The sequence below is a fragment of the Phyllopteryx taeniolatus genome, chromosome 9 (genome assembly GCF_024500385.1).
Source record: "Phyllopteryx taeniolatus isolate TA_2022b chromosome 9, UOR_Ptae_1.2, whole genome shotgun sequence".
Lineage (NCBI taxonomy): Eukaryota > Metazoa > Chordata > Actinopteri > Syngnathiformes > Syngnathidae > Phyllopteryx > Phyllopteryx taeniolatus.
Genome location: NC_084510.1, coordinates 9,734,132 through 9,756,616, shown reverse-complemented (window position 1 = coordinate 9,756,616; position 22,485 = coordinate 9,734,132). Strand labels below are relative to the sequence as shown.

Genomic DNA, 22,485 nt, shown 5'->3' with positions numbered 1-22,485 from the left:
TATTAGCCTCTGTCAACCATTTTTCTACAATTTTGACATTTTTCTCAATTTCTTCTAAATCCTTAACTTTAAATTTTTTGTTCTTCCTCAAACAACTCCTTTCTTACTCCAACTTTTTCTTCAGTTGCTGTAACTGCCAAACACTTAAACGTTCCGTCACCGGGAAACCATACTCTATTATCCACTTCTCAACACACGCCATAGATGTTTTTCCCCATATTTTTCCCTCATGTGGGTCATGAGAGGTGATGTATTACACCGGTAATTCTTTTTTGCTCTTCCCACTTTTTTACAATATTCGAACGTCTTCGAAATTTACAGGGACCCTAACCCCTGATCGTCAGACTTGAACTTGAGGAACCTAACCCCTCCAGATTATTGAACCCGAACCTGGGGATCCTAACCCTCGAACCTGGGGACCCTAACCCTCGAACTGAAACCGGGGGACTTTAAGAACTCAAACCTTACCAATGGAATGTGGGGAGAGCAATTACCAATACCACTTTGTATTCAAAGACAAGATTGCTCAAACCAAATACACTACTATTAAAATAAAAAATGATTGAATTCTTTACCTTAATTCTTTGTTGTGGTCTGTTTGGAATCTCGTGGTGATGGCCGATCCAGGAGGGCGGCTGGGCAGTCCCCCGTCCTAATGTTTGGATAGGGGCAGGACTGGTGTGTTCGTCCGGGATGATCAGTCACTGGTCCGCAGGGCCCTCTGGATCGGCGATCAAACCTGGAATCCCACTTCTGACACAAACTGTTTTGGCAAATCTTTTTCTGACAAAATAAATCAGAAAGCAATCTTGTCTTTGTGATTTTTTATTACAAGAAAAAAAAGTTGATAACCCCGTACTGAAGCCCAAGCAAAAAAATCACCTCCGTTATACAGAAGTGAGCGAGACAGAGAAGAACACAAAAAAAAAGAAAATAAATACACCCCTCTCATTCCCACAACATTCTCACACAATTAGCGTTGTCCACCTGCACTCAAACTTATCTTTATGGGAATGGGTGCATGCAGAGGATGAGAGAGGAAGAGAAAAACAGGAAGCAGTCAAAACATCATCCCAGGTTATATGGAAACTAATAAAACTAATATTTGATATACAGGAAGTCCTCGATTTACGAATGAGTTCCATTCCTACGCTGGCGACGTAACCCAAATTTCCGAGTAAGTCGGATTTCACCGTTAAAGTCGAAATTTACGTCGAAATACTTCTGTTACGGGTATTGTCCCACGTGATTGTGACAGCAAGCTCAGTGTGTGTGGTCGTGTGCGTCGATGTGTGAGTGAGACGGGACTGTGAAGGACGAAGGAGTGCGCGGAGGTGCGAGTGTGTACAGTGGCAAGTGTAGTGACGGCGACCAGGGAAGAGTAGCGATTAGGGGAGGACCCATTGACGTTGAATGTGCAGAGGAGATAATAAAGCCATTAAAGCAGCAAATTGGTGCTTCGTGCCTTTATTGTTGCTGCCACCCAGCTCAGCTGTGCAACGAGAGAAGGGAGTTAACCCCTTCGTCTCCCGACCATGGTCAGGTAACCGTAGCAGGAAAGGTTAACACTTCATATAAAGAAACAAAAATACATTAAAATAAAAAAATAAGATGCTGTACTTACCATTACTGCTGAGAGTGTGAAAAAAGGAGGGCGAAAAAGGCAAAGATACTCCCAGCGCACAAACACAGACAACCACTATTCACTAGCTAAGCAGAAACACTATGGTGCTGGGGACAAAATGGCGGACGAGGCACGGGCGTCGTAAAGTCGAAACGTCATAGGTCGAGTACGTCGTAACTCGAGGACTTCCTGTATATGCAACATTAATTTTCCAGATCAATAACTACACTGCCCTCCTATGGCCTATTTCCGCACTATGACGGAAAAATAACTTAAATAGCCCTGAGGGCACAGCAACAGACATAAAGGTTTTTGTTTAGCTGTGGTCCCGGCTTATAAATGTGCCCCTTTTTCCTATGACTATCTGTCAAACAACAAAATTGCTTTCCCCATGAATAGTCATTTGGCTTTATTTGTCATTCAAAAAAAAAGTTAGAGGTCCTTTTTTTTTGGTTTGAATCGATTCCATCATGTTTGCCAGTACCATTGTTGAATACAGCAATCACATTTTGTTTTACATGTAAAAACAAATAACAAAAAAGAAAACATTTTCATTGATACAAGGCATCGTTTCCATCTGCATAACATTTCAATTGTAAATGTGGCTATCCTTGTTATGTCTTTAACAAAAGTCAAAACGTTTTTCAGGACATAAAAAGTGTTTAATGACTGGCACCACATCAAAAGAAAAGCCTATGTGCGTTGCTCACAAGTATCTAGCGTGCATTCTGCTGAGCACATTTGATGTTTGACTCACGGATAGTAATGGGAGGAGCACATTTCCAACATTTTTTGATCCAAAGAGAAAACTCATGCTGCCTGCTACTGACAATTATGAGGATTAATGCTCAGTCTCAACAAGCATGATGACATCGGGTGATGAAAGTAAATGTTTTGAGAAGGAGTTGACAATAATAGTATAGCAATATAGAGTCAGTCATATTTAGATGTGTTAAATGGTGACAGGAACACTGCGGCTGAATGATATGGTCTGTTTCTGAATATACCAGATAACAATAATTGATATAAGCTGATGCAGTGTAACTTCTAAAGTCGTATGCTCTTAATGTCATGCAATTCATTATTCAGCAATTGATTTTCAGATAAAATTTGCCCTTTTGCAGCACTTATTCCAAAAGTTTATTTAATTAATGTATTTTTTTAATATGTAAATATTTCACATTGTCCAAAGCTACTAGTAGTTATCTAGTCATAGCATTTTAGTAATTTGTTAGTATTTAGGAACACTGAAAATAAATCACGAATAGACAAAACTTCGATATTAATGGTGATCTAGCGATTGCTGCATGCCACTCAGCTTCATAGTGTTTTTAACATTTTCTGAGAGAAAAAAAAGTGCACTTTTATACCACATAGTTTGCATGAAGCTATGCCTGTTTTCGCTGAAAGTAAACAGCATTAATATGACAAATTAATGATTAATAAAATAATATATTCCGATCCATAAGACGCCACAGCATTAGATTGGTCTTCTGGTTTACGGCCAATCATCACTGCCTGTAATTTGACGTTTTATTTTTCATAACTACTAGATGGTGGCATACATTTATAAAATGTGAAAGTTGTTTTCCATTTGCCCCTATACCTATGTATAATGCGCACTATTGAGGAATTACGGTACCATTCACACTCGCAGCAAAGGACAATTTATAGAGTCTTCAATGAACCTAACATGCAAGCAGAGTGAGAGCATGCAAACTCCACACAGGAAGGCCAGAGTCCGGATACAAACCCTCAACCTCAGATCTCTAAGGTGGATGTGCTAACAACTCAAACATTTACTGTATAAACTGAAAAATGCATGAGGATTTTGCATTTCTGTTTGGTTCTATAACAACTCACACTGTAGTGCATAGTGTGAAAGTAAGACACGTCATTTCGTTTCCTCTTCATCACTTCTAAGCCTTTGTAATTTCAGCTCCTTAAAGCAGAATGTGACACACAATTAGTAGCTTCCTCGTCAACAAAACTCTTCTGCGCCATCTTTGGCACAGCCCCAAACCTTATTATCCCATTGAAATATGGCGGCCTGTAATTGACTCACACATTAAAGTGACATTCTCACAATAGTCTAGTAAGCTTGCTAATTACAGTGGATACACAACAGAAATATGTTGTAAAGTGGCAATATATCAAAAGGCGAATCACCCAGTCTTGTGTTGTAGATGCTTGAACGGTGCGTTTAAAGGCCTTAAACTGAGCGGGCTTGTAAGGATGCTGACTAGACGCATCATTCAGTATCTTGGAAAGAGTTCAAAAGTTAACGGAAACGTGATGTCTGTGTGGGTTTGCATGGACTTGAGAGTCCACTCGTGGTTTGTCCACATGCACAAAAAATGATAACCCGCAAGCTAGGCAAGCATTGCTATTGCTGTGTAACTTCATCACACCCCAGCAGTATTTTACATTCCTTGCCTAATATTATGCCTTGACTGTAAGGTATATGCAGAAAATAAGAAAAAGGGGGAGTAAAAGTCATTCATTTTGGTTTTCTGTACTTCTGTGCATGAATGTGTGGCCCCATACAAGATGAGAGTCGGTCTCCAGCAGCACCTAGTGGCTGCAGGTGAACACGCACCCCGTCTATTTTAGTCACACGTACACACACACACAGAAACACTACACAAAACACACACCCAGAGGAACTCAGTTCTGTCCTAACCTTTGCTGTTGTGAGCTATCAGCACTTCTGGCTGCTCAGAGCCGAAGTGCCATCAGCACTCTCAAAAGCGCACTCAGAAAATACCAGGTAAATGTGTGTTCTGTCCTCACACTTGGAGAACACGGATGTGTCAGTAACTAAACAGTGCCATACATAAACCGCACCTCATCAATATTTATGAGATGGAGAAACAGCAAAACTGCATGTTTTTTACTTTTAACTCACCACTGTATTCACTTGCAGTAGATGTTTGCCAATGATAAAATACAATATGTAATGAATTATGGATTTGCGTTGGCCATATATGACTGAGTTGTTTTGTCTCATGTTGTTTTTTGTAGTACCAAATTGGTATATTCATTGTCACCCTTTTTGTTTCCCTGAACAAGGCCTCTTCCTGCTCTTATACTAATTAATTACACTGCAGAATTGATTGTTTGCAGTGTACGGTGTTTGGGATTACTTATTATCCGGCTGGACAAAAGAGATGGAATATTAGGCGTTAAGTGGCACTGTAATACAATTCCTGACAAAAGCCCTATTGATCAGGTTGGCGAGGCCTCACAGGCATTCACACACACACACACACAGCATTGGTTACATCATATGAAACCTGCACGTGTTTGGTGAACGTGAAAGCAGAGGAAGTGGATGTTATTGGCACATCACACATCGATGGGAAATGCATGAATAAAAGTTCATAATAATAATGCATACAACTTATAGAGTGCTTTTCAAGGCACTCAAAGACGCTTTACAATTGCACACATTATTCATTCACTCCACAGTCACACCTGGTGGTGGTAAGCTACTTGGGGGGCAGTCTGATGGAAGCGTGGCTGCCATTCTGCGCCTACAACCCCTCCAACCACCACCAAACTCCCAACCACATTCATTCCTAGGCAATGTGGGTCAAGTGTCTTTCCCTGGGACACGACGACGACACAGGCGAGGATACAGGGTAGTTGCAGGGCGTATACTTACTAATGTTTAACTTTTAATCTTCTCATATGTTTCCCCATCCATCTATTTTCTGTACCAGGGATGTCAGACTAATTTTTGTCATAGGCCACATTGTAGTTATGACTTCCCACGGAGGGCCGTTATGACTGTGAACCCATGACTTATCACCTCATATAATAACATATACACAACAAATGGATGGAAATTAGTTTTGAAATGAGAAGCCTATAAAAACATGTTTTCCACTGATAAAATTTATTTTAAAAGGGGGATTGGTAACAAAAAATGCTTGCAATAACTCAAATGTTATTACAAGTGAAGACAATTTCCAATTCTGATATTTTTGGAAGAAACATGAAGTCCAAAATACATGATTTGCTTTTGTGGGCCACAAAATGATGTGGCGGGCCAGATTGTCCTCATTACAGTTGCAGGTGAGCTGGAGCCTATCTCAGCTGACTTTGGGCAAGAAGCGGGGTTCACTGTGGATTGGTCGCCAGCCAATTGCAAGGCACATGTAGACAAACAGTAATTCACACTCACATTCACCACTATGAACAATGTTGAGTCTTCAATTAACTGAACATGCATGTTTGTGGACTGTGGGAGGAAGCTGCATTAGCCTATATGTACAAAATGCATACATGCACAGGGAGAACACGCAAACTCTGCAGAGATTTGCACCCAGACCCTCAGACCTGTGAGGCATGTGTGCTAACCGCTTTCCACTTTGTTGCCCTTTGAATAATTAATTGATCAAATTTCCGTTGTTTGCTGAAGGTGGTTCTCATCTAATATAATGTAAAATATGGTGTGTTGATTTAAATATTGTTGAGCTCTGTTAAGTGCTTTATTAGTTTTTATAGCAAGTTGAAATAAAATAGTCATATATTCACTGGATTTGATCATACTTAGATTATATGTTTAAATGTGTTATTTTGGCCGGCACGGTGGACGACTGGTTAGCACATCTGCCTCACAGTTCTGGGGACCGGGGTTCAAATCCCGGCCCCGCCTGTTTGGAGTTTGCATGTTCTCCCTGTGCCTGGGTGGGTTTTCTCCAGAGACTCCGGTTTCCTCCCACATCCCAAAATCATGCATGGTAGGTTAATTGAAGTCTCTAAATTGCCCCTAGGTGTGAATGTGAGTGCGAATGGTTGTTTGTTTATATGTGCCCTGCGATTGGCTGGCAGGGTGTACCCCACCTCCCGCCTGAAGATAGCTGGGATAGGCTCCAGCACTCCTGCGACCCTAGTGAGGAGAAGCGGTACAGAAAATGGATGGATGGATGTGCTATTTTGTTGATTTTCAGAATAAATTGAATGAAATTTGAAATTGTCTTACAGGTCCATAACCTAATTTCACCACTAAAGGTGTATTTGTATTCATAGTTAAGGGAAACCCTTCTTATCAAATCACAATATATGCAAGTTGACATTTGTCATTGTGCTACATGAACGCCTCGGCATAACAGTAACAGGGCTGCATTTCGCTTTATTTAACCTTTGTGCTCTTTGGCCTCTATCGCATTCGCTGATGCGCTGCGGGCTCCCTCGCTGGCTCGCAGTGTCCTTCCGTCCGCAGAAGCACCCCCTGCCCGTGTTGTGACAGCCTTGTCAGCTTTGTGTTTCCCTTCATAGAGAGCAGCGCTCAGAGGCAGCCGGTCGAGAATCGCTGGCTCTTTTGTGTGTGTGTGTGTGTGTGTGTGTGTGTGTCTGCTGCTCTACGACGGTCCCGGGCCACCATGTCAGGCAGCATCTGCTACCCTCTGTTCATGTTCCAGCCAGTGGAGCACACACAGACAAACAGTGGCAGTGTTTACACACACAGCAACTGAACTTTACCCATCTGTCATTTGTGTGGATTCTTCCGCTGTGTTTATTTGCTGATGGCCTCGGGAAGCCATTTCTCTGTACAGTGAATGAGGATACGGTCCAGACGCACACGCAATAAGTGAAAATATATGATGTCAATAGGTTATATATATATAAAAACACCCCTTTTACCCCATCACACGCTTTCAACTCCATTTAAATTGATTAAAACACAATTAAACTTCGTAAAACACACTTTTGAAATACATTGTTAACATAATGCGGACATAAGAAAGGGCTGCTAGCATAAAATGTATAGAAAATACTGTACCCCGCCCGTGCTGGTGCATCTAAAAGAGGGACGTCTGCGCTGCATGATCATAGCCAACTTCAATCCTGTCTAATCAAAAGGGCTCCTCTCATTCCATTTAAATACAGTGTGCTAGTAGCGCACTGACAGTCTTTGACATGGCAGAAGAAGAAACTGATTTGCTCGAGTCTGGGAGGTCAAAGCATGCAAAGTATGTTTATATGGCAAGCAGATCTCCACAGGTGGATTATGTAAAGTTGAGTTGGAAGGAGATCTCAAATATCTGTGCCGTGAAGTGGGCACTTGGAAACCGTCCCCCCCAACCCCAATCGTTTGCATGCCCCTTTCCGTGCAGGCCAGTGGGACGATTTAAAAAAATAGAAAAATGATAATAATAATTCTAATAATTATGCATGACTTGATGACTTGATTTCCACAACGATTCAGAGGGTTTGCTGCCCGCTGTTCACATATTTATGAATGGATTACTTTCTGACATCCACCACACACAGAATCAGAATCTAATCAAATTCACCAAAATCACATTAGACCAGCTGTGCCAATATTTTGACGTGGTCTGAGCAGGTGTACGTTCAGACTGACATTCTCCCACCAAATTGTCAGTCCGCCAAGCGCATCTCGAAGGGCACATCCTCGCTGCGCTGAAATGGCCAGCTTGGTGCAGATCAGTTTGCCTAATTGACAAACACGCAGCGAACCGTGCACTTTCGCAAAAATTAGGATACTGTAGTTTCGCCACAGGTGCACAGGCAAATATCAAAAGACACTATCTTAATGCTAACATATAATATGAAATCCCATAAATGGGCTAATGCAAATTAGCATCGATGTTACAGTAATCATAAACCTTCAAACAACTGCTTTAACACTCACGCAGCAGCAACACATTCAAACAGGTGATACAGTCTCCAGTATATTCTGTCTGCTTTGTGGGAAAAACTTTATTTATTTATTTTCCTCTAATGGTTTCTTCCTGTCCCTTCCAGGGACCAACGTGCATGAGGCCAAGAGGATCCTGAGAGAGAGCGGTCTGCCCATCACGGCTGCAGACAACCTGGACGATGCTGCCAAGAAAGCAGTGGCTGCCATCAAGAAGTAGAAAAGTCCAATCCATCTTCGTCAGCAACCTCAAGGTGGCCTTACTCGCCGTCTGTGTTATGTTCCAGGCACAAAGCTCACCACAGGCTAAGAGCTCCTAAAACTTTTTTTGTTTGTTTAAGTACAACAACCATCATTACCACTACAGATCCTCAGCTGGTTTATGAGCCATAGAGCCAATCATTTATCCTCCCTCGTGCAGAATTTCTGCCAATGTTTCCTGGTGGCATCTTTCCCTCTGTTCTCTACATTGATTGTCATTAATTACTCTGCAAATTTCTTGTTTTTCATTTCACATCAAGAAAGTCAGCAGAGGGAAGATCTCAAGGACAGATTAGACAGAGCCCTAACACTTTCACCATTTTGTTTTCAAAAACATATTGTTTCCCTCCTTTGTCATGCTGTAACAGTTTTATAGGCATTTGATTAGATAAGTTGTTTTTATGAAGATGCATTGTCAAGCGTTTTTCTAAGAAATAATAAATCCCTTATCTATGATTGAGGTCAGAGGGAGCCAGTAACATTGCGATAATTTAATGCTGCTTGACTTCAACAAAGACAACAGTAGTGCTAGCAGCCCATGCTAAATCATTCTGGATTCTTTTTGTCTCCGTCAATGCATTCATCCAATGCCTTATATGTGTCTGTCACATGAAGTATAGAAAACTGCGCTGTGAATTTTCTACATCATGATATTATTTGAGTTCTTCACTGATGCACATTCAAGATGGTAAATCTGTTTCTAGTGGTTTGTAAACAATCTCTAGCTCACCTTTGTTCAAGTGTGTTTAAAGAGCAACCACAGATCTTATATCTCTATCTATATATATATATATAATCCATCTATGTAAATTGACAGAATATTTAGGAGTAGTACCTTTGCATATAATTATCACAACTATTACCTCTGCAAAGCCCAAAAAAATTGAAATGTATCAATAGAATTTGAATATAGTTAGTACCTAATTTTTTATTCAATGAAATCATTTTTACTGTTGTCACTGGTGGTACTTTGTCCATTTGGAAGCTATAAAACACAGCTACAGATCCATTTTTCATTAACTCTTTGGTCTGTTTGTGCAGTCAAAATAAAAATCTGCATGGTTTCAGACACAATGCTCAGTGGTTCTCTTTGCGTTCTAATTTGAGTTTGTGTTAATATCTTGACAGTGTTGCTGTATTTATGATGGAATGTGTGCGTGTCAGCACACACATGCACACGGTTATGCGTTAGTCTTTGTAATTTTAGCAGCGTACTCTACACAAAACCTCGTATGATTAAACATTTCAAGTCACTACTTATTATATAATCAAAATTTTATTAGCAAAAATTACTACTATTTTGTACACATGGTCAGCAATTCCTGTTATATATGCCTTTTTGCTATGTGCATATAATTTGACATTTGTATATTTTCAAGAAAAGTTTGAGGTCCCATTTCTGCTTGTGAGTGACACACACAAGCTCCTGGAAACTCCCACTTATAATGTTCTAATACAACTCCCAGGGCAGACTTCACAGAGAGTTCACTGAGGCTTCCTCTTGACAGAAGCACTGACTGTGTGATGGATTATCTTGTCAGTTCAATCTGAGAGGAAGTCCACACAAAACCGGTTTGACTACCGTCTGCATGAAAAACACAATATAAGTTGTTTTTGTGCACACACCAGAGAGGAACTGTTGGTCACAAACTGAACTTTTGACTATTTTTATTCTCTGAAAAAAATCAAGAGGGCTCCAGAAGGCTCCAGTGGTTCTTGCAGCCTATCTTTGTTTTCTATACATTTGGGTGTGTTTCACCAAAATTTAACATACAGAAACCAAGTCAGAAACTATTTTGGGAAGTCAGATTACACTACACACTTTATGCGCACACATAGTGAACTGTGGGATGCAAAAGTGCTTCCGTAACAAGAGTCCTAATTTATTTGTCATGTTTTAATTTCCATCACCTATCGAAGAGTCATCTGAAGACGCAAACACGGGGGTGTATGGGGTATCATTGAGCTTCCTTCATGCCTGCCAGCCAAGCCACAGAAATAGACTGAAGGGTTCAATAATTGCTTTATTTCATGCTCTTGGCTGCGTGTGTCAGAAACCGCTCCGCTGATGGATTGGACGGAGGAATTTAAGGCTTGTTAAAGCAGCCTTCTCGGGCCCTGATATTGTTTAATTCAGTGTCAAGCTGGAGGTCACAATGAAATGTGCACACTGATTTACTGGGCAAAATTAGTGCCGCTCCATCATATAAATATAGATGAGGGTAAAGAAGCTTTGGAGGTCAGCCTGAAGACTTCTGTCAAGCAGTCTCAAAAGTGCACTAAATACAGTACCTTTGCAGAGAGGCCATTGCTTTCGATGGCCCTTGGACAAAGGGCTACTCCTCTAATTAAGCTATTTATTATTCCAAGGAAGTTTTATTCGCTTTGGTGGCGCACTTTGTCTTTGCAGTTGTTCATTTTGCTTTGTGAAAATGTGTTAAATGCTTAAGAATTGATATGAAAACAATACGTTGCTTTATTGGGGGGCATACAGCTGTCATCTGAGTCAATAATATTTATCTTGATAAAGAATGTGATATTTACAGACTCGTAAGCAACAACTCATGCTTTATGAACTCAAACATAGACGTTAATTAAAAAAATAATAATAATAATTAAAACCTCTAGTGCTATGAATCACCCTTAGTTCTTATTTACTATGTCTGTCAGGGACATGGCTTCGCTCAATATTTCCCTTTTTCTTCCCCGCTGTTGACAAGTCAGTGGGCATATTCAGTGTATGTCCTTAAATGCTGGTTGTTTACAGGTTTTATGGAGTGGAAAGTCACACAGTGCAGGAGGGTAAAAAGGCCCAAAGTGAGGAAAGGTTGATACCGTGCTGCCATGGGTGTGCTCTGCACTGGCCTTGGTTCGCAAATGAACAGAAAAATCAATTTTCTTCTTTCCAAAACTGTTGTCAGCAGATGTCTGTAACCGAAGGACTTGGAATCGATATGAATTACTTTGACTGCCTGGAGAATAGGAGTGAGGTGTAGACAGGTTTAAAAATGTAATAATCCTCATCGCAACTCCACAATCTTCATTTTTACCGTGACAATCTCTTGTTTTCACCTTGTGTCCCCGCTGCTGTCATGATCTCGCAGTATATTCAGAGTCAATATTCATTTTCAATATTGAACACTTACTTTTGTCATCCACAAATCTGAAAGGAAATGTTGCAAGCTACGTTTCCAACTCATAACAGATTGTTCAACAGAGAATCAGGAGACAAATCTTAAACAAAAAAGTTGTTTTCATTCCAATATGCATGTACCAGGCAGCATGGTAGGTTAGTGGTAAGCCTGTCCGCCTCACTGACGAGAGGTCCTAAGTTTGACTCTCTAACATGCCTGTTTTTAAAATGTTAATTGATGACTCTTAATTGTTAATAGCTGTAAATGGTTGTTTCTCTATATGTGCCCTCCGATTGACCGGCAACCAGTCCAGGGTTTATCTTGTCTCTCGCTCAAAGCCAATTGGGATAGGCTCCAGTCCAGCTGTGACCTAAAGAGGAAACGCACTATAAAAACAAGGTTGGATGGATATGCACGTGACAAGAAGAGAGATCACAAATTTATGGATGGCATCCTTTGTTTAGTGTGTCACATTCATTTTTGAGTTGATAATACTGTGTTTAGAGTAAACCCCCCATTTATAGCAGGAGGATACTTTCCAGGCCCCTCTCCAATACATGATTGGGGAGGTCTGGTACCCTTCTGGTCTGGAATTATCTGGTCTGATGAGACCAAGATATAACTTTTTGATCTTAATTCTAAGCAGTATGTGTGGAGAAAACCAGGCACTGCTCATCACATGTCCAATACAGTCCCAACAGTGAAGCATGGTGGTGGCAGCATAATGCTGTGGGTTTTTTTTTTCAGCTGCAGGGACAGGACGACTGGTTGCAATCGAAGGAAAGATGAATGCGGCCAAGTACAGGGATATCCTAGACGAAAACCTTCTCCAGAGCGCTCAGGACCTCAGACTGGGCCGAAGGTTCACCTTCCAACAAGACAACGACCCTCAGCACACAGCTAAAATAACAAAGGAGTGGCTTCAGACCAACTCCGTGACTGTTCTTGAATGGTCCAGCCAGAGCCCTGACTTAAATCCAATTGAGCTGAAAATGGCTGTCCGCCAACTTTCACCTTCCAACCTGACAGAAATGGAGAGGATCTGTAAGGAGGAATGGCAGAGGATCCTCAGGGTATAGCTGTGCACTGTTATGATGTCACACTACTCAGTTTATACAGCTACCATCTTGCTTAGACACCCCTAGGTAGGAACACAAGCCATATTAGGGTATAATGTTGCTAACCGTGCTCTGGTGAGTTCAACTGTACCACACTTATGCTTCAGTTCCTATCTGCACTTTTTTTTTCCTTCTTGCCCAGGCTGACAGTGATCCTGTCCCGGACAGAACAGCATAGGGAGGAGAGAGGTCCGCCCTGCATACCGCAGTACTTAAAAGCTCATTTAATGTGACCCGTGAAAGGCAAACGTCGCTGATTAAAACAGTGATACACAAGACAGAATACGGTTTAAAATTACTTTGTAATTAGGCACCCAAGTTGTCCTCATGGAACACTCTCCAGGTGCTCGGACACCCCACTGTCACAAACCACTTGACTAGAAGAAAAAACCCGCAGGCTTGACGAGCGGAGACACGTTTTTTTGTTTGTTTTAACATTGATGTGATTGTGTATGTGAACTGTGGTGAATGTTTGTGTGTTCATGTTGAAGGTGACTTTGACACTTCATAGCAGTAAAGGTAACATTCCCTCTATCATCTCACATTCAAGTGGAATAAATTAAACCAGCTTCTGCGCGCGTGTCGGATGCAATTGCAGTCAATGACTCTGCCGGCAGCACGAGCTGATCGGAAAAGTGGTCTGTCAGCTGTGATTTTGCCAGTGACAAGCGGAATACAGTTGCGCTCCATTTCACACTCGCACCACAGATACATGATGTACACACATAAACAACAACTGTGCAGAATCCACATCAACAATCGTGTGCAAATCTATGTTCAGGCCTGCATTACTTCTCGATGGAAAGATGTGAAGAGATGTAATTTTGGTTCTGTAGTGATGTACATTTCCTTGAAAGACAGGGCAGGAATACACGAAAGTCGCGTGGTGGAAATTTGTATAAGCTGAAGGCAACACGATGACTAATCGTGTGAACTTTGGCGCGTGTTCCTTGACCTCCTGAAGTGTGTTTTAGCTGTGGCACACACATTAAGCTGGGGCAGTCGCCGTCAAGCATAAAGAAGGTGTTCTTCCTCATCTGCTATTTACTGTTGTGATCAGAATGATGGTCTTCTGGTATTCTTAAATAGAGTAAAATTACGGATTCCTCTCAAAAATCATTAAAAAAAAGAATATTTTTACCTTTTGCCAGTTAATACATTATGCCCTACTTTTGTACTCAAATAGCGTGGGGGTTCCCCTTTCATCTAACTTGTACAATCTAATCCTATACAAGAGCTTTTGTCACGGTTTGTACCAAATGGTATTGGACTGGAACCAAAAGCAGACTGAGACAGAGGAAGCAGTTGGGCGGGGTTTATTAGGGTGAAGCGCGAGGTCAGGAATTCCAAGCCGTGATGGTGGTCCATAGGAGCAGGGAGTGTGCGGGAGACTGGCGCATGAGCAGGTGAATGAATTTGACAACGCAGCTGCAACGAGCGTTGTGGCAGGAGACACAGGAGGGCACAAGAGGAGGAGGAAGAAGAGAGTAAATTCAAGCACGGGTATCAGAGAATGCATTCTTACGATCAAGAGCAATGTGTCGGCTGGTTTACCACGTTGGAGCGAGAATACTCTGGCATTGGAACACAGGAACAGGCAGGCTGTGATGAGTGCTGATTGGAATCAGGTGCGCAGGCGAGGAGGTGATTAGTGCTGGAGAGACAGGGGAAAAAGAGGCACAAGGCGCCACCCACGCCTCGCAGAGGAACTGCAGGGCACAGATCATGACAGTACCACCCCCTCAACGGTCGCCCCTTGGCGTCCGACCAGGCTTCCCAGGGTGGAATGCATAAAAATCCATGATGAGAGTGTCATCCAAGATGAGCTTACGGCATGGCCGGAGGGCTAAGAGCACTAGTGGACACGGGCTTGAGCAGAGATAAATGAAATGTGGTATTGATCTTGAGAGACTGGGGAAGTTTTAACTGTACCGATGTGGAGTTAATGATTTTGGTGATAGGAAAAGGCCCAATGAAGCGTGGTGTGAGTTTACATGATTCAGTTTGGAGGGGGAGGTCACGGGAAGAGTGTCACAACATCTGACCCACATTGTATTTCGGTGTAGGGGAGTGATGAAGATCCGCCAACTGCTTATTTATTTCAGCCGAATGAGTGAGAGCTGCCCTGACGTCCTTCCAAATGGTGGTCCCACTGGAGCACCTGAGAGCGGACAGACTAGGGCACGAAGAGACGGTCTGGAGGTCCAGTCTTAGGGTCTGCTTGGTCTCTCTGGGCCGCTTTAACCACTCATTCAATCTCCCAGGTAGCAGCCCTGACAAAACAGGAGGAGGGAAGGATGGGTTCAGGCTCGACAGAGCTGGAGGGAGGTGAATGGATGTGAGAGAGGGCATCTGGCTTGGTGTTACGAGACCCTGGGCGAAAGAAGAGACTCAAATTAAAGCGGGTGAGGAATAGTGCCCAGCGAGCTTGACGGGAGTTTAGCCGCTTTGCAGTGCAGAGGTCAGTGAGGTTCTTGTGATCTGACCAAATAATGAAAGGCGTTTCGGAACCCTCGAACCAGTGCCTCCATTCCTCCAAGGCCCATATAATTGCACCTCACGATTACCCACGTCGTAATTCTGTTCGGCAGATGACAGACGACGGGAAAAGTAGTTTCTGGGTCTGGGAGAGTACTGGTCTAGCTCCTGTATCCGAAGCGTCAACCTCTACCACGAACTGGAGGGAGGGGTCAGGGTGTTTCAGGATAGGGGCACTGATGAACAGTTCTTTAAGGCGGTTGTAGGGTTGGGAAGCAGCAGGTCTTTGTTTTTAATGGAACACGGAAGTCAATGCAAGGGCTGAGAGTGGAATCTTTCTTCCCACCAAAGAAGAAACCTAGGGATTCACGGATGTAAGTCTCAATGGCAATTTTTTCAGGGCGGGAGAGGTTAAAGAGGCGACTAGCGGGGAGTGGGGCTCCAGGAAGGATGTCAATGGTGCAGTCATAAGGGCGGTGGAGGAAAGCGATATGGCCAAATCCTTGCGGAAAACCGGGGAGAGATTGTTGTACTCTTCAGGAACCAGGGAGAGATCGAGTGATGATGCTGGTGGTTGAGGTTCACTGGAAGTTGGGATTGCTGAGCGAAGACAATGAGAGTGGCAAAAATGGCTCCAACCAGTAATAGACAGGTGGGTCCAGTCGATAGTCTATATTGGAGTCAAGCCCACACCACGCCGAGATGTTCCTCCCATCCCCCCTCGCCGTCCACTTAGATGCGAAGGGCCCCTCCTCCACCCATGAAGAATCTTATCTGCGAATCTGACTGATATCTGCGGCGTCTTTTCCAGAATAAGTCAGACCCCTATCGAGATCCGACATTTTTCATCCCTGTAATTACAAGGAACAGGGAGTTGGTCAAAGAAATATGCCACAAAAAAAGTAGAACTACAAACTTAGTGAGGATAAAATGTGAATCTATCAAACCATTGTCTCCAGTTATCTCTGCGAGACTAGCTCTTTTTAATATTAGGTCACTGGGTATTAAATCAATGTTGCTTAATGACATCATTAGAACCTATGATCTGGACTTTCTTGTTATTAAATGAAATGTGGTTAACAGAAAGTAGCTGTAATGCCATTTTAAATGAGGCAACACCATCAAATTTAAATTTTATGAACTAGTGTCGAATAGGGGAAAAAGGCGGTGGTATTGCTGTTATTTCTAAGTCATTATGACAGTGTAAAGAAATTATACTAGGTGATTTTAGCTCTTTTGAATATCTCTGTTTTTTAGTTAAAGGTGAAACAAAGGTTATTGTTTTAATAATACAATATGGAGGATTTTTCAGAACTGCTGTCAGTTATTTGTACTGACTTTATTTATTTATTTTGTCATAACGGGAGACTTTAACATTCATTTTGACAATAACATGGGAAAAAAGATCTCAAGAACTCTCTGCTATACTAGACATATTTGACCTCTCTCAACATATTAAGAGTCCAACCCACACTGAAGGTCACATATTAGACCTGGTCATCTCTAAGGGTGTTGAAATTCTATCAATTGACATTAAGGATATGGCTACTTCTGACCATTTTTGTGTATTCTTTGAATTACAGATTCTTCCAAAGATTCAGACTACCTCTATGTCTGTTAAGAAAAGATACATAAATGAGAGTACCGCTACTAAATTTATGGAGACCATAGCTGTGCCACAAACTGTGAATGTTGAGACACTTGATGAACTTTTGGATAATTTCACCGGGAAAATCTCAAATGTCATGAATGCTGTCACGCCTATTAAAACTAAGACAATTTTGAGGCGACCTAGAACACCGTGGAGGAGCACTATCATGGTAAAGACCTCTAATTCAAAGTGTAGGAAAGCAGAACGTAAGTGGAAAACTAAACTCCAAGTTGACTATGACCTCTACAGACAAAGTCTTTGTAATTTTAACCAAGAGTTAGTCAGGGCTAGACAGCAACACTTTTCTGAACTCATCAGTAAGAACCTCAACAATACTCGCACTCTGTTTGCTGTGGTTGACAAGCTCACAACCCCCCCGAATCACACAGCTCCAGAACTCCAAACAACTGATAAATGCAATGAATGTGCTTGTTATTTTCGTGAAAAAATTAAATCCATCAGGTTAAATAGCAGCACAAATCAGCAAAATGATACTACATCTAAACCCACCTAGGAAAAACTCTATTACCATGTCTGAATTTGACACAGTTGACCCAAAAAACTGTAGAGAAAACGTTTCAACAGCTGAAACCATCAGTGAGCTGTCTTGACTCAATATCATCTGACTTTTTCAAAGCTATTGCGAAGTCTGTGCTAGCTGATTTGCAGCAAATAATAAATTGCTCACTTCAGTCAGGCGGGTTTCCTAGGGTCTTACCCAATTGCATAGGCTCCTCAAGTCCAGTGGGGGGTGATGAGGTGTCTGCTGGTTCTTCAGTAGACAGTTGCTAGGGGTGCTAGACTGGGACCGGCTCTCTTTCTCTCTCTCTCTCTCTCTCTCTCTCTCTAACTCTCTCTCTCTCTCTCTCTCTGTCTCTCACACACACAAAGACAATTGTCCATTTTTCCTGTAAGGAAGTGGGCTCCTCTCTAGCCGCTAATTCATCATTTAGTCGTTCGGACAGCCCCTTAGAAAAAAATTCCCATCTGGGCCGTCTCATCCCACTCACGTTCACCTTCCATAATCCGAAACTCAATGGAATATGAGGCCGCAGATTTGGAGCCTTGAGTAAGGGCCAGAAGCCGCCGAGAGGCTTCCCTGCCCTTAACAGAGTGGTCAAAAACTTTCTTCAATTCGGCGGAGAATAATTCAAAGGAGACCGGTGAGGAATTATGCCACAAAGCAGTAGCCCACCTAGCAGCTCTTCCGCAGATGAGATTTATAACAAAATCAATTTCAGCTTTATCGGTGGGGTAACTCAGAGGCTGCAGGACGAAGACTAGCAAGCAGTTCAAAAAAACTGGTCACAGATCATGACAGCTTTATCACAAATTCTGAGTTGACAAGATATTGGTCAGTTTCCCCTTAGTGTGGCCTCCACCCGAGTAGTGGGTGATTCGTCCAATAAGCACTCTCCCCAAACAGAAAGGATAGACAGATGAAGAAACTGATGTTCCCATTTGAAGTCAGGTTTACTAAAACTGCAGCACAGAGCAGTCAGATAAAATGCATAGTCTTATTAGCTTCTGCTCGGATGTTGGTCGGACGTTTTTCCGGCACAGTACTGAAATGATAATTCCAGTAGCCACTGTGATTCCTCCTCGGTGTTGTGCGCATCCATGTTTATGTTGCGGGGAACTGCACTACTCAGATTAGTTCCGGCCAGTCAGCCTCTGTCCAGCCTGCCTAGGTTTCTCTGTAAACTTGGTTTCCCTTGACACATACTTTGTTTTCAAGTCAGCATCATTGTCTTGTCATATGTATGTGTTGAAAAAAGGATACACTTTTTGTCATGTACATTAAAACTGTCAGTACGACCTGACTGAAGAATACTATTAAAATTATATTTTGAAAAATCACCCCTCTCTGGCCCCATCGAATGCCTCTAATTTAATTTGAATTATTATTTTACAACAGGGTACAAGGGGGACAGGAATAGCCAATCAGAAAGTGGCGTGACCAAATAGTCTGCCAACCATTTACACTCGCCCACCGCGCACACGGAGGCTTGCGGGAACGTACCACAGCCCCTCGGAGACTAGACTATTATAGTTTCTTGGCTGGATTATTTAACTCCGGTTAGTAACAAAAGTTAAAAAGAAGGAATTGGACAGCACTCTACTTCAAATTAAGGGTAAAGATATATAACGGTGATGGGTGTCCTATACGTGGAAGGCTGCATGGCTGAGCTTGGAAAACCACCATGTACGTCACGTCACCGTTCTCACCATGTAGTCAGGTAAATTGATCTCTTTCATTGTTATTTGTTTGAACATTAAAAAAAAATACAACATCAAACCGATAAATATATTGTGTAAAGTTGCATGCTCGCGGTCGACCCTGTTGTGCACTCATGAGTTGGCCGCGGGCGAGCGCGACGAACCAGTCTCTTCCTGTTTCTTTTTTAGTTTAGTGAGCTGAGGGCATTTTGTTCGGCAGAGATGCGGGCACTGAAGCGAGGCTACTGCATATTATCCCTCTAATACTGTAGATGCCTTTTCCGCCTTGTACTTGAGTGAATAAACATCCCTGAGAAAATACAGGAGTTCAACAAAATGAGGTGGTCTTTTAATTGTGGTTGTAGTTTTCTGCATTACACTAAAAGGTGTTCCTAATAGTTTTGTTACATCTTTTAGCTAAATGAGAGGGATTAGGATTTTTAGAATCACCTGTCTATACAATATGCAGACCTTGACTGCATACTGTAAGCTTGTTCCAATTGCTTTTGCCAAAGGCACTTTTCGCTTACTGAATCTACATTCAATCTACGCATAAAGCATATTCTTCATGAAAACAAACATACAGTGGGATACAAATTAGCACATCATAACACAGAATGCATAAACTATAGCCTAATATGCACTCAACAGACAAATGATTTCAAATACAGGACGTCAAAATCTAAACAATCAGCCTAAAATATTACAGCTCTGTTTCAGCACATTTGTACACCACTGCAAAATACGACGACGATAATAACCATATTTTTAAATGAAAAGTGTGATGACCATGTCAATTTTGCATTCTGTGCAATCTTATCTCGCAGAATATTTGATGCAGCTGTTGTATTATCGATGTTCTGTCTGGTAAGGTAAGTGTTGTGTGTGTTATTACAATATATTTATTACTACGACTCTGTGTGCTATTACCACTGTTGAAAACCAGGAGCCTGATGTTTCTGTCTGTGTGTGTGTGTGTGTGTAAGTGGGGGACAGTGTATAATGTTTACAGGGCACACACTCCTTAGATGAACACATTACCCACATCCAAAGGATATTTCAAACACTTCCCTTTGCAAAATACTCCATTACATGGGTCAATAAAGGGCAATGGGAGAAGAATAAATACTTTTCCTTTGCCTCCACACACGCACACACATACAGACACTCACACACACTAGCTGACACTTGCTGTCAGCTCATCTGATTGTCTGTTAGCAAGTCTCACCCGCCTCGACAAGTGCCCTTTTTCGCCAAGAACCATTTTCCCCGCCATGTCAGATGTGGGGATATTAATGAATGCACAATGACAGTACTTAGGGAGCCACGGCGCCTTTCTGCCTCTGCAAATTTTCCAACAGGTCACTTTTATATGACAGGAAAGAAAAAGAGCTCCCGAAACAAACAGGTACAGGTCAGAAACTCATCTTCTCTCTAAGATTAAAAACTCATCTTTCAAAGCGGCGCTGCGTTATTGAGGCTGATTCTCGGGGCCCTCCATGCAAATGGAGGTGGGATGAGGTGGTGGAGGGCCGCACAAGACTCGCGGATGTTTCAGAGGAGGAGGATGACAGCGTGTGGCTGTGTGTTCAATTACCTCTGTGGGGATTACTGAGAGAATAAGGGCAAAAGGCTGCATTTGCATCTAAAACACTCTTTGGGGCTTTTGAGGACGTAAAGGTCATATATGTAAAGTCCTGTGTTTGCTTACTGATAACTTCTAAAGTAATTCACAATGTAAATTGTATTTCAACGTTTTGACGAGGATACGTTTTGCTGTCCTTTGAATATACTTCGATTAATTGTTATCCATTTACATAACATTAACTACATAGATTTTAGACGGTGGGGAATGACAAGTTGCTGCTTCGCACCACTGCAGTTAAATACGCCTGTGCATCTCCTTGAAAAGGAAATTTACTCTTGTATCCACATTTGATGTCACAAAATAAAGCGAGGTGAACCTGGGATGAATTCGCACCTCATTAAAGCACTGATTCTGATGCCTTTTTAATGAAATGCACCCCAGTAGAGCAAAGCCAGACGGCATAAAATGAGAGCGATTTTATCTGCTGTTTTTCCTCATTAACCTTAAATTATGCAAACCAGAAGAGTTCATATTCTAGTTTGTGTGGAGCTTCGGCTCACTGCTTCTTCACCAGCCCTCCCTTTCTCCTTCCATAATGATGCTAAGTACCAGGCTGTTATGGTTGTATGGCTCGCATGTATAACAATGTACAAACTATTAACTCTGTTTCCACTTACACTTGGGCTGTGTGAATAGACTATCCCATTCCACTTGCCAGACTTGACCATTCTTAGTGGCTTTGTCGTTAGACACACGTTTTTAGGAATTAGCAGGCTGCTTTTTACATTAATGGCATCAAAAAAAAAAAGTCCTTGTACTGTAGTTTCTAAACATTGTAGACAGTAAAAGGAAGCATGTGGCAATGTGTTTTGTGACGGTTTTCTTTCTTTTAACGTAACATAGAAATACAAACTTGTTTGAGCACTTTTGCATAGCAGTTTAAAACTTAATTCCTTTCTCTCACCGTCATCAATCTTTTTCTTGTCAAATAGCAAAGCATTAGGAGATACGTTCAAGTTTCTTTCAACCTTCATAAATCAAATCGTCAGGCATCATTTCTCAAGTGTCTTCTGCCTGCGAGATCTTTTGTCCCTGGAAATTATACTTGGGGTGTAATTGGACAACATATTTCATATGTCACTTCTCTTTTGGTACCAAAATAATCAAATTATAGACATCACACAAAAACAACAAGAAGTGAGGTGAGGTGTGCAGCCCCTGTTTCATCATCCAAATTCAAGGTCGTTTGTTATTACATAATTGCAGTTTAAAAATATATTCAACAATATTTTCTTACCGACAGATTACATTGGTTTACACACACTCACACACTTCTTTGGTATTTTACCATTTTTTTGTTTTTGACGACCCATAAGGACAGGCATGTTGACTAATTGTCAATACCTCAAGTATGAATCCCTCCACACTCATACTGCCCCCCCCCCTCCAAAAAAAACTGCACAGTATGTTTTTCTTTGATATACTTCAGTACAGCACACGTAGGCAGTTCATTTCACATGACTGTGGAAGATGAGCTGCTGATATTGTATTATATTGTTCAACTTATTAATTTCTTTCCAATTACTTAAGCACATATGCTACATTAGGTACCTAATTTTCCCACTGAACTGCAGCAGATGGCTGTGACAGTAACACAAACTAGTGTTCAGCACCTCAGCATTTTAGAACAGGAATACAGCATCATGCATTTGCCGTTATGCTGCGTTTGTTAATCAGGAAT

The 22,485-nt window shown here is 41.8% G+C and overlaps 1 protein-coding gene across 2 annotated transcripts in view; it reads left to right on the top strand.

The window, feature by feature from the left end:
* The window catches only part of suclg2 (succinate-CoA ligase GDP-forming subunit beta), a 131,223-nt gene extending 117,616 nt beyond the window's left edge, over positions 1-13,607 (top strand). The window contains exons 11-12 of one of the 2 annotated variants that reach the window (XM_061784715.1): positions 8,402-8,548; positions 12,437-13,607. In XM_061784715.1, the coding sequence (XP_061640699.1) occupies positions 8,402-8,514 (113 nt within the window). In that variant the 3' untranslated portion in view covers positions 8,515-8,548; positions 12,437-13,607. Of the gene's footprint in view, positions 1-8,401; positions 9,632-12,436 lie in introns of those variants that run through there. The other variant, XM_061784714.1, reaches the window with a different exon arrangement.
* Positions 13,608-22,485: the final 8,878 nt, after the last annotated feature.